This window comes from Lolium perenne, chromosome 4, assembly GCF_019359855.2.
Source record: "Lolium perenne isolate Kyuss_39 chromosome 4, Kyuss_2.0, whole genome shotgun sequence".
Taxonomy (NCBI): domain Eukaryota; kingdom Viridiplantae; phylum Streptophyta; class Magnoliopsida; order Poales; family Poaceae; genus Lolium; species Lolium perenne.
The window spans coordinates 122564486-122576999 of record NC_067247.2 but is presented as its reverse complement, the minus strand read 5'-3'; the positions used below and the strand labels follow the sequence as shown (position 1 = coordinate 122576999).

The 12514-nt window shown below is 46.7% G+C and overlaps 2 protein-coding genes across 2 annotated transcripts; both read left to right on the top strand.

Moving 5' to 3' along the window:
* Positions 1-247: 247 nt before the first annotated feature.
* On the top strand, positions 248-4758 carry LOC127293791 (probable E3 ubiquitin-protein ligase ARI1). Its single transcript, XM_051323451.2, has 5 exons — positions 248-470; positions 1521-1553; positions 1652-1925; positions 2550-3030; positions 3698-4758. Exons 1-5 carry the CDS (start codon positions 300-302, stop codon positions 4359-4361), a joined length of 1623 nt encoding a protein of 540 aa, XP_051179411.1. The 5' UTR covers positions 248-299; the 3' UTR covers positions 4362-4758.
* A 925-nt stretch (positions 4759-5683) lies between these two features.
* LOC127293790 (probable E3 ubiquitin-protein ligase ARI2) lies at positions 5684-10334 on the top strand. The gene is made up of 5 exons (XM_051323450.2): positions 5684-5925; positions 6770-6802; positions 6895-7171; positions 8793-9273; positions 9357-10334. The coding sequence occupies exons 1-5, from the start codon at positions 5788-5790 to the stop codon at positions 10030-10032; spliced, it is 1605 nt and encodes a 534-aa protein (XP_051179410.1). The 5' UTR covers positions 5684-5787; the 3' UTR covers positions 10033-10334.
* The last annotated feature ends 2180 nt before the right edge of the window (positions 10335-12514 follow it).

Here is a 12514-nt window from a genome sequence, read left to right as displayed (position 1 = left end):
CGGAAGCCAAACCAAGGCCCAGTTCTTTTGGCGGCTTTTCGGAGAAGCTGCCCTCCCCCCAGCTTCTTGGGGAAGCCGGTTCTAAAATTTTCCGAGGCTTCTAGAATAGCTAAGGCTAAACTAATTTGGAAGCCTCACAAAATTTTGTCATCGGCTTCCCCAGGAAGCTGGGGGGAGGGCAGCTTCTCGGAGAAGCCACCAAAAGAACTAAGACCAAACCTTCCCCCGAAGCCTTTCCGGAAAAACCCTCATCCCCTTTCTTCCCTTCTTCCCCCCGCCGCGATCAGCCCCCCGCCACCATGGCCAGCGACGACGAGTTCTACTACTACTACGACGACGACGGCGGCGAAGACGAGGAGGAGGATGAGGCGGCGGCGGACTGGGGCGGCCTGGCGCTGGAGGCGGACGAGGACGACCTCGGCCTGGCCGAGGACGACCCGCCGCCGCGGGAGCGCCGCGCCGACTGCTGGGTGAGTACCTCCGCCTGCACACCCTGTTCCGCTGGACTGCGTACGCGTGCGGGCCTCCGCCTCGCCGAGATCGGGGGGATTCGAGCATCCCAGTCCCTCGCCCAATTTTGCGCCCCCCTTTTTCTTTCTAGTTCTAGTCTAGGACCTAATTACGCGTCTTCGCACTCTGCTCTGGGCGGGTCTCTGCTTTCTCCTTTCAGCAATGCGCTAGCCGTCGGTCAGGTCTCTTCGGTTCCTTACTAGATCGGCTTCCGACGGGACGGGGGTTTGTGTCAGTTAATGCAGACCGATGCAGAATCCCAATGTAATCAGAAAAAAAACAGTATTGTCAGTGGCATATCTTGGTTCCAGTCTCCCTTCTGGTTGTACCAACTTCTACTAGTTAAATTCAGTCGCCATCTTTAGCTGCAAAAGGTTTAATCATTTTCCTGCAACTCCTCAATTTCGCCCAAAATAATGGTCTTTCTACAGTAGAATTCATTCATTCATCTGAAGCGTGTGGAGTTGCTTAACACTTGTGTTATATGAGAAACGTCATTTACTAAAACTATAAATTGCATTTTATGATGAAGAAGATAGTGTGGCATGCACAGCTTCCCTCCTTGAATCTATAGCTCTGCTCACTAAATATAACTTTAAGCACCATACAAGTAAGGTATAACTTCTTCAGTTCTTCATTCAGTAAAACTGGAAATTGCATTACATGTACAAGAAGCTACTATGGCATGCACTGCTTTCCTTTTTTAATGTATTTTATTTTATAAATATAACTTTATGCACCGTACAAGTTAAGGTAAAAGTGCAAAGTCAAGGCATCGCCTATGGTATAAGTTCAGTTCCTGTCTGTTACCAGAGCTTTGGTCTTTACACTAAAATATTGATGGTTTACTTACTCAAAGTAGTCTTGTCTAAAATCACTTGTACATGTATTTTGCATTTTCTGCGATTTATGCCTGCACTAGGTTATATGTAATATATTTTTAAAGTAGATTCTTATCCTTTTGGTTGTTCAAGTCTTCAAGATCTTAACATATATACCTGTTGTTGTAGGCCATTACAGAAGACTCCCTTTCTGCTGCACAGGTAACATGCTGTGCTCGCCATTTCTTATGATAACATAGGTTAGGTTCTGCCTGTCCTACCCATATTTGTGCTTCACTGACACCTTTCTTTATCTACAGCAAGAAGACTTGTCGACGGTGATGAATTTGCTCAACATAAAGCAGCACCACGCGCGTGCTCTCTTTATCTTCCACCAGTGGAAGATAGATCGCATCTATGACTGTTTTGACAGGAAGGGGCGAGACCGCATGCTCAGAGAAGCTGACATTGTGCTGCAGGAGACGAACAACACAACACCCTCCAGTAGTTCCAAATGCAATGTGTGCTTTGAGGATGACTTGTCCTTGACTGATGTATCAACTATGGATTGTGGACATTGCTTCTGCAATAACTGTGAGTTCGCAACTGTCCCTCAGCACTTGTCTTCTGATTGTACCGTTATTTCAAGTTTATGCAGTTATTCTGATATGTACAATGATCTTTTTTCAATTGCCCCTCTAGCAGCAACCCTGTCTTGGAGTTTGCCCTTACTTTCTTTTTGCATGCTAGTTTTTGCTGTTAGTCCATCAGAGTGTTTCTTGTTTCCGCCATTTTGGCTTTTGACCAGATCAACCATGTCAGCTTCTTTCAAAACATGGCAATGTTACCATATCTTCCTCCGTTGGAACAACTTTGTATCTTAGCCCTTGCCATGGCAGAAAAGAAGGGTGTGGAGATAGAAGTTACCTGGCATGTGGGCATTTTGCTCTTCTTGAACCACATTATCTTAGAAAACCAACATGGTGGCAAAAGCATAATTTACGAAAAGTAAGGGCAAGTACAAGAGCACAGTCGATGTAAGTAGCATGGATGTGAAAAACAACATTACTTGAATGCCTATTTGATTTTACTTGTTAGCATTCATCAAGTTAATATATCATCCAACTTCCTAAGCTTTCAGAAAAAATGCACCGAAAGACTTTTGTTTGCAAAAAAAACATGTACATTTTCTTACCGTGGCTTTAAATCTTTGTTCAGGTTGGACAGAGCACTTCTATGCAGCCATAGACAGTGGCAAGAAGCAGATTCGTTGCATGGAGGTGAACTGCTTTGCCATCTGCGAGGAGGGCATTGTGCGGCACCTCCTTGGCCAGAAGTACCCTGATGCAGCCAAGCGCTTTGATCGCTTCCTGCTCGAGTCTTATCTCGAGAACAATGACTTCGTGAAGTGGTGCCCCAGCGTCCCACACTGTGGCCGTGCGATTCGTGTTGGTACTCGTGATACTGACTGCGAGGTGAAGTGCCCCTGCGGTGTCAGTTTCTGCTTCAACTGCATGGAGCAGGCACACTCACCATGCCCGTGTACCATATGGAAGAAATGGAGTGTCAAGAACCACGGCGAATCAGAGAACATCAAGTGGATCGTTAAAAACACCAAGAGCTGCCCCAAATGCTTCAAGCCGATTCAGAAGCGTGATGGCTGCAACCTGGTCAAGTGTCACTGTGGCCAGTATCTGTGGTAAGCTCTTTTTTACATTTATGGTACTGGCAGGTGGGCGTACAAGTTGAGAAATATATCATCTTTTGGTGAAAACGTGTGAGCTGAACTGCCCATCAGCAATTTGCAAACTGCAAATGTGTCTTGGGGATAATTTATGTTCCATTATTCTTGTCCATGCTTATTGCAGTGGCTCACATGTCCAACCCACAAGCTCTTGGAGGAATGTTTTTATGTTACCTGCTGTAGCGGGTGCACGCCATTTTGTATGAGAGCACTTCCAAGTTTTCATAAAATGTAAAATAAATAATGGACCTAGTTGGTGCTGTATCTTGTGCATCTTGTGCACATGTAAAGTTTCATCCAAAATATGACTTATGTGTGACCTGCACAAAAAGAACAAATGATATGTGTGAATAGTATAGGTTACTATTCATTTATGTCTTCTTTTTTACACAGGTCACATATGGTCATATTTTGAGACATAATTTTGCGAGTGCACAACATACAACATAACCAATGTCCATGATTTATATCACATTTTTTGAAAATTTGAAGTGCGACATATAATAATGGAATGCCAATTATTCTTTTTCAAAATTCAAAGTGCAACATATAGTAATGGAATATTTGCTCTTCCTGACTAGAACCGAATATTACTTTTGACACTAGTTTCTTATGAATGTAGCTACCTATGTGGTGGACCCACAGGGGCCTCACACACATGGACAAGCATCGAGGGCCACAGCTGCAACCGCTTCAAGGAGAGCAATGAGAATGTGGATACCGGCAGGCGGCAGTTAGAGCGGTACACACACTACTGCAACCGGTTCAAGATCCATGAGGAGTCATACAAGGAGCATAAGCAGAAGCTAGGGCCTGCCATCAAAGAACAAGTGAAACAGTTGGAGTCGAATTGCCTGCGACCAAGGATGATCAGGGACGGTGACTGGCTCATCGATGCGCACCAGCGTCTGCTGTGGTCACGGCAGGTGGTGTCACGATCATATGCATTTGCCTATTACATGTTTGGCGGCGAGCTGCGGACAGACCCGGCAGATAAGCGCAGCTTGGCTCCGGCGCAGAATCTGTTTGAGAACCAGCAGGAGCAGCTGGAGCGCCACGTGGAGCAGCTCTCAAAGGTGCTCGCGACGGATATCCTAGGGCTACCCGACGACAAGATTGTGCAGATGAAGCAGGAGGTGGTCAACCTGGCCAAGATCCTTGAAACACTCTGTGGGGAGATGTACCATTGCATTCAGGACGAGCTCCTGCCGCTGCTCGTGGAACCCATGGACATCGCCATGTACACGCCGGATGGCCCTGTAAAAGCCAAGCTGTTCTCGGTGTGACGGACTGACGGGTACCACTTGGCTACTGCACAAGCCGGACAGTCAGTTTGGCAGCAGCTAAAGAGTGAAAAACCGTCCTGACATACATTGATGCACATGTGCCCGTACAGGAAATGGTTCAGGCTGATCTGAGGTTAAGAAGGCCCTAACCTAAGTAAAGTACTCCCTGCACTTATTATGGACCGGAGGGAGTAGAATAGATTTGTTTGCAAGTGAAGCTCCTAGGGATCTATCCAGGCACTTGTGGTGTCTGTACAAAGCGTAGTTCTAGAATTGCATTTCGGATGGGATAAAAGCAACTGCTGGTTCAGTGCATATCCCATAAACCTTGGAGTGATATTGCTGTTAACCTCGCCTGGTTGAACCTCATATATATATATATATATATTTATATTTATATGGACTTGGGGTGCTTGGCTAGCTACTTTGTTTTTCATCAAGTTTTACACAGGTACATGTTTTTTTTGTTGCAAAATATATTCCAGGTCAAGTATATGACTGATTCTGTTATAACGGAAGCTATAACTTCAAATCAAATTTACTACGAAACAGTTTGGGTAGCTCGCACAACACGATATCAGGGTTCTTGGATAAGTGAGAATTACCATAATCGGTCTCCCTAATAGAAGAAGAAATATCTATGTTACCCTCACAATTACAAAAGTCCATCTGCCAAAAAGAAACCGTTAAAAAAGTCCACCAACTGATTCCGGTGTTAAAAAAATATACACCTTTCATCCACAATTACATTGCATTCTAGATTTAGTCAAAGTTACAAAATTTGAAGAAAAATATAAAAATACATTACTCCTTTCGGTTCATATTATCTGCCATTAATATGGGTGTATCTACACTAATTTTTTTAGTATCTAGATACATTCATATTAGAGTCAACTAATATGAATCGGAGGGGGTAACATTTATAGTACCAAATACATATACTCTATAATATGAAAATATAATTTATGATAATTTTAACACTACAATGGATCGTACATGACAATTTTTTGTTTTTGCTAAATATTTGGTCAAATTTTGTAAAATATTTAGTACTACATACATCTAAATTTTGACAAACCTTTACCATGTTTCGTGGGATGGGGGGGGGGGGGTACTTTTAATAATTTTAACAGTAAAATGAATCCTACATGACATATTTTTTGCTAAATATTTGATCAAATTTTGTAAAATTTGATTTGACTCTTACTGCCGGACGAATCATAAAGAGTCCGTATCGAACCCGTAATCATCGGGGCAACAAACCCCCTCGTTATCTGGTTATTACTACTCAAATCAGATCATAGCTAAGCCCCGCTCGCGGCCTTGAAACCCTCGCTCCTCAGTCAGGTCTGGCCTCGCCGCCATCCCTCGCGCGCGCCGCGTGACCAAACCCAAAACTCGCCGGTGCCCCGACCGACTCCCCGCCATGGCCAGCGACGATGAGTGCTACGGCTACGACTCCGACTACGACTACTACGACGAGGACGACGTCGCGATGGAGGCCGACGAGGACGCTCTGGTGGAGGAGGACACGCCGGCGCCGGATCGCCCCGTAGATTGCTGGGTAAGAGAGTAACCCGCCGAGCGAGTCCAATGTTGCCGTCGGTTATCGCCTGATCAAATCTTACCGAATCGATCGAAAAGAAATCCGATAAAATCCAGTTAGGGCCTGCAGCACGGAATTTCTGTTATGTTCTACTGTAGTAATAATCTGCGCGATTGACGCTAAGGCCGTCAAGCCATGGTTTGGTTTCGGAATAAGCTGGATTCCGGAATCTTTGCCAGATCGGCTTGGGGTTCTGTTATGAACTTATGATGATTTCATTAAGCCGACTGGTTGTTGAATTCGAACGGGATGCAGGTTATGTAGACTTGGTTGGGTTGCTTGGTTTGATTCTTCATCTTAGCAGTAAGAAATTCGGTTCAGCACATTTTCCTTTGTTTATTCCAAACATAAGCTCTCTACCTGTAATCGAAACACACATACATACTTCCATCCCTTTTGGCCAAAGGATTTGCTATAGGATTTTTTATACATTTTATATGATTTTTTAATTTTAAAAGCCCTTTGGATCGTAGGAATCTTACTACTACTATAATTTTCTGACGGATTTCTCAGCATATTGGAACTTTGGAGAAATTCTTAAACGAGCTTCCGCTTCATCAAACTCCTTCTGTGTCTTGCATGAACTTTCTCTGTTCAATTAATGTAAATTTTTTGTTGGGGCATCCAAAAAAATCTCTGGACTGTTGATTGTTTGCTGGGTTCATGTTTCTTTTTAATACTTTTGAGCGTTCTCAACTTTGTTGTGAAGTTTCATTTAGTTGGTAGTATAACTATATTTGTTCCAGCTGTTTACTGAATTAGATGATGCACTACTGAACTACTGTTCTCTCTGTTTTCGCAGGCCATTACAAAAGAATCCCTTTCCACTGCACAGGTAACTGGAGTCGCTCGAATAGGCAGATCTTGGAGTTCAGATTGTACAACAAGCAATGTACACTATTAATCTTTCTTCTCCTCTACCTACAGCAACAAGATTTGTCCATGGTGATGAACCTTCTCAACATAAAGCAGCACCATGCGCGCGCTCTCCTCATCCACCACCGGTGGAAGACGGAATGCATATGCGACCACTTCGACAGGAAGGGGCGGGATCGCATGCTCAGGGAGGCAGGCGTTGTGCTTCAGGAGAATAACAACTGCAGGGCATCGCCCTCAAGAATGATGAACTGCATGGTGTGTTTTGAAGAATTTTCCATGAGCGTCGTCTCCACCATGGAATGTGGGCATTATTTCTGCAATGACTGTGAGTTTGTCCCTTTCCATTGCTTATAATATTACCTTCATGATAGTATTTAAGGCTCTTTGGTTTATATCGGTGGCAGTTCTAGGATTTCACACTCTACATGCACAATTCAATTGTCGTGCACGACATCACAAATCCAGCTCATTAGTTCAGATTTATTGAAGTACAATACTAAATAGCATCATAGGAAACCAAGGTTGCTACATAATTCGTTGGGAGTTAGCCAAGAAAGTTTCATCTTCTCAGAAAATGCAGTTGTTCCACTTTGTTGAAGGATTTCCTATGTCTAGCCTAAGATACTGTTGTCTCTAAGTTTACTAAGTTGAGCATCATCAATCCAAAAATTGTACAAAAACGTTGCGTGTATTTGTACATCCTAAAGTTGCACACTATTTTTTGAAATAGGACAAAGTGTATATGGAAGTCCATATTACACCTATAGTACCAGACAAGCATTTTCAAACCGGGTAGAATATCCCATGGGACCACTGTTATGTGGTTTCATCATACAGAATTCAAAATCCAAAATTTTCAAACATAACTCAAAGTATGATAAATTTTGTCCGTTCCATTTTTTTAAAAAATCTTAAGAGACTCCACATTTTGTATTTCCGGTGCTGTCTCAACAATTTTGTCCAAAGAAGTTCAAATTTCTTGGAAAAGTGAAATTGAAAAGTGGATAGTTCGATTTTTGGAATTATGAACATTTTCCCCGAAACATCTACTATATATTATACGTTTGTATTGCTAGTTTTATCTTCTGACTATATGGAGGTGACATGGCAGACAAGTAGGCACCACTTCATCTAAATCACTTTGAAATTGTTAGAACCACACTCGAATGGTTTTGGAGGGTGTATTGTTACCTGGCTATGCAGTTGAAGGTTAAGTTTGTCTAATTTTACAGTTCAGGTGTGTAAGCTATCGAGTCCTCGGATGTCGCTTCTCCGCCGTGTCTTGGCTTTGTGAAGTGTGATATTGTTGACGCTGCAGTCTCTCTCTCGCCTGAGTTTGACAGGCAGGTGGCTTCTATCGGTGATGAGGTTTCGGAGTCTGGACTGTTGTCTGCGGTGCCTGGAGCGGTCGTCGCCAGAGAAGTTTGCGATTTTCTCGCTACCTTGGCTATTGCCTACCCTGGACCTGCAGTTGGCTGACGGGTGCTCCCTATGTCGTAGCTTGTCCTTTGCGGCTCGATGTTGGAGTGTCGCGTTTGAGTGTTTGTTAGTGTCGCGATGTTGGAGTGCCTTGGTTGTGGGTGTGTTGTTTGTGTGGGCTTGGCCCTGTTGCTGTAGGTTTTCGCTCGGTTTTCTCCTAAAAACTGAGCACACTCTTCTTAATTAATAGATGGGGCAAAGCTTTTGCCTCCATTTCAAAAAAAAAAAAAAAAATTTACTGTTCATGATTTTACAATTCTGGTATGTAAGCAATAGTTGAATGTCATAAATGCACACATATTCCCTCTAAAATGAGCACCTATCTAGTCTCCTTAGATAAAACAGTGCCCATTGTTCATGATTGGCAATGGTGCAATAAGAATTTGTTGCTGGGTGGAGATCATCTTGGTTATTTATATATGCGCTGTTATTCATATTCCTTATGGTGGTGTTTATACTTTTTGCAGGTTGGACAGAGTACTTCAAAGCCTCTGTCGACAGCGGCAAGAAGCAGATCCGGTGCATGGGGCTGAAGTGCCCTGCCATCTGCGACGAGGCCGTGGTGAGGCGCCTCCTTGGCTGCCGGTACCCGGACGCTGCCAGGCGCTTCGACCGCTTCCTGCTCGAGTCCTACCTGGAGGACAACGACTTCGTCAAGTGGTGCCCCAGCGTGCCGCATTGCGGGCGCGCGATCCGCGTGGGCGGCAGCGAGCAGCACTGTGAGGTGGAGTGTCCCTGCGGCGTGGGCTTCTGCTTCGCCTGCGCGGCCGGCGCGCACTCGCCGTGCCCGTGCACCATGTGGGATCAGTGGGAGGTCAAGTGCAACGGCGAGTCGGAGACGGTTAACTGGATCCTTGCCAACACCAAGAACTGCCCCAAGTGCTATAAGACCATCGTCAAGGAGGGCGGCTGCAACCTCGTCACCTGCAAATGCGGCCAGTGCCTATGGTAAGTTGTCGATATAGGCTTATTGGTGGCGTACGGTACGTGATCACTCGGTTTTCTGACTGTGGATTGATTTATGCATGCAGCTGGCTGTGCGGTGGCGCGACGGGGTCTGCGCACACATGGACCTCCATAGACAACCACAGTTGCAACCGGTTCGTGGAGGGAGAGAAGAAGAAGGTGGACGACGCCAAGCGGCACCTACACCGCTACACGCACTTCTACGACCGGTTCAAGATCCACGGCGACTCGTACAAGGTGGAGCACGAGAAGCTGGGCCCGGCAGTCGAGGAGCGGGCCAAGTGGCTGCAGACCCTGCAACAGCATGCCTTGCTCCGGGACGGCGCCTGGCTGACGGAGGCGCACCAGAAGCTGCTCCAGTCGCGGCAGGTGCTGTCAAGGTCCTACGTCTTCGCCTTCTACATGTTCGGCGACGACTACCACGGCAAGGTGCACAAGACGGAGCAGGGGAAGGTGGCCATGGCGCAGGTCCTGTTCGAGGACTACCAAGAGCAGCTGGAGCGCCACGTCGAGCGCCTATCCAAGGTGCTCGCCACCGAGTTCTCGCTGGACCCGGTGGAGGAGGACAAGATCCTGCGTGACAAGCAGGACGCCCTCAACCTCGCCAAGATCGTCCAAACCCACTGCGGAGAGATTTACAAGTGCATCCAGGACGAGCTGCTGCCGCTGCTCCTCGACACGGTCGACATCGCCACCTACCGGCCCCGAGGCCCGGACAAAGCCAAGGAGTTCCAGCCGTGATGAAACAGAGGAACTCTATTTCTTTGCCATGGAAAGGTGCAGATCAACTAGTTTATGTTTCTCTGTTCCCAACAGAGGAACTCTGTTTCTTTGCCATGGAAAGGTGCAGAGGAACTCTGTTTCTCCGTCCCAAACAGAGGACGGCTAGGCTCCACTGGAAGTTCCTATTGGATACTCTCTGGTAGGCTCTCCTGGCAGGCACATTGGATTCTGGAAGGCAGCTTAACATTGTTTGGATTTTTTCTCTCCGGGAAACCTGGTAGTGCTTATTCGTTATTCGTTAAGAGAATAGTCTTAAACTCTTAAAACCCATCGGAAAAACCCGTTTTCACATGGGGACTACTCTCCATGGGGCACTGCCCCTACCGCCACAGGCTACGTTGGTCAGCCACCTAAGATATGTGCTCAAAATTCAGTTAAACAACCTTAACATATATCAAAAACAGCGGCCTAATTATATCAGAAATGTGAGTGTTGTCCACACTCATCGTGATATTGCAGATCATGGCGCCCCGCCATGAATCCACCGAGTTATGCAAATGGGCTATGGAAGCAATGGTGTCTGCACACTAATAGTTGGCTTTAATATTGTTTGTATTAGTGGCAGCATTATTTCCCTTGACTTGCTGTAATCAGTTGATCCGATATTTGAAATGACTGATGGAAAAAATGAGCAACATATTCCAATAAGCTCAATTCAGTTAGTACGACGTGATGAAGTTACGACCATGGATGATAGGTGGCACAAATCAGTTGTGCTTGGCGGAACACGGTATCTTCTTGAGAGAATTCCTTATTTAACACTACTTCTAAATATGATTCCTTATTTGATCCTAGAAATTTTTGGCTTCCCTATTTGAAACTAGATGTAAATTTTGATTCCTTAAATGACACTCTAGTACATTTGGAGAACTAACGGTGTTAATTGGGACCTACAAGGACAGTTTTACCCCTGATGCATAATGTGACCAGAATTGTCTACAAGAACAAACGCCACTATAGTCTGACATATTTGGTCATGTTATGTATGCTAAGGGCATGAGCAATGGTGGCATACACAACTAGCTGCTCCATGTAAAAAAGTTGTCAGAAGCAACATAATCAATTTTATCTCTCTAATGGAAGCTACAACTTTAGTCAGAGAAAAAAGAGAAGAGACCCCATAAATATAACACTATGTATCTCTTTCTCTCTTCAAAAAACATGCTTTTTAGGCATGAGATCCTACTTCTTGAAGAGGAGGCTGCTTCCTCATCCAAACCTATTTTGGACCACCCGAACCTAGTTAAAGGTGTGAGGCAGTAGCTCTAGGACAGTGCATTGGGCATGCCCTAATCTGCAAGGCAGGTACGTTGCTCATGCATGTTGCATCACGGGCATAAGCAACGTCATCCATTAGGTTCCATGCACTACGTGTACATCAGTACATGCATGCGCACGGCCGATGGCCTCTTGTTGTATTTTATTTCTCGCTTGACACATATGCAGGAAAGAGAAGCTTTTCGATTGATCATTTTTTCTCTGAATCCTGTCAGGTCAAAAGGTCCCAACTATTTTTTCATTTGATTTGGAGTATCGGTTCCAACCTCTCTACCTCATAACGTGCCGGGCAGAATGGATAACTGGAACCTCTCCTCCCACGCTCCCGCGACCCAGTCGCCGCCCGCTCCGCCGGCCGCGTTGACCACCAACCCCACCACCGCACAGCCCCAACAAACCCTCCCACGCTCCGGCGGGCTCCCCCCACCACCTGCACGTCTTCCGCGGGGATTTCAGCCGCTGGTTTTCCCCACCGCCGCAGATCCAGCAACAACAGATCTAGATCTTCTTGGCCCTACGCCTCCGGCGATTCGTGCAGCGGAGGTGGAGGATGGAGAGTTTGTGCCGGAGACACCCCCTGAGCTGCTTCATCGGGCCGATGCGCGGGGCCAGGCAGGCCCCACAACTGCACGCTTCATTCAAGCCGGTGGGTGGCCGGCGCTCAGGGCCGCCATTAACTCCGCACCTGCTCCTGCAGGAGATGGCTCCTCTTCATTCCGCGCAGGGCTCGAGGGCCGCGGCCGCGCACGCCATCGTCAAGGTGATGGAGGGGTGTCAAATCCGCCGCGCCGCCCGGCTTTGCATTCAAGAGGAGGGGCATTCATGGCCGACCAGCGACCTCCTCCACCTGCCTGGCTCCTTGGCAGGTGCTTCCACTGCCTATACAAGGGGCGCCTCGGCCACAGAGCAAGCGACTGCAGAGAACCAGTCAAGTGCCGGCGCTGCTTCCGCTCTGGTCACTGCGCCCTTGGCTGCCGCCACCCCCGGGAACCCACACCTCCTCCGACCACCGCCTCTCCCGCACCAGCTCGACGCGCCCCCAACTCCCAGCTCACGCGCGCTGCTGTGGGCGGGCAAGCCTCTGCTCCGCGTGCTGCTGCGGGCGGTCAAGGCCAGGCTCGCCAGGACAAGGCCACCGACCAGGCCTCTGCATCGATTCAGG

What these genes read in the sequence shown, in the direction of transcription:
- LOC127293791 (XM_051323451.2), top strand. Translation starts at nt 300, where the DNA reads ATGGCCAGCGACGACGAGTTCTACTACTACTACGACGACGACGGCGGC. An exon ending in ACTCCCTTTCTGCTGCACAG is followed by an intron (nt 1,554 to 1,651) that starts GTAACATGCTGT and finishes CTTTATCTACAG; the next exon opens with CAAGAAGACTTGTCGACGGT. An exon ending in ACATTGCTTCTGCAATAACT is followed by an intron (nt 1,926 to 2,549) that starts GTGAGTTCGCAA and finishes ATCTTTGTTCAG; the next exon opens with GTTGGACAGAGCACTTCTAT.
- LOC127293790 (XM_051323450.2), top strand. Translation starts at nt 5,788, where the DNA reads ATGGCCAGCGACGATGAGTGCTACGGCTACGACTCCGACTACGACTAC. An exon ending in GCATTATTTCTGCAATGACT is followed by an intron (nt 7,172 to 8,792) that starts GTGAGTTTGTCC and finishes TACTTTTTGCAG; the next exon opens with GTTGGACAGAGTACTTCAAA. An exon ending in AAATGCGGCCAGTGCCTATG is followed by an intron (nt 9,274 to 9,356) that starts GTAAGTTGTCGA and finishes TTATGCATGCAG; the next exon opens with CTGGCTGTGCGGTGGCGCGA.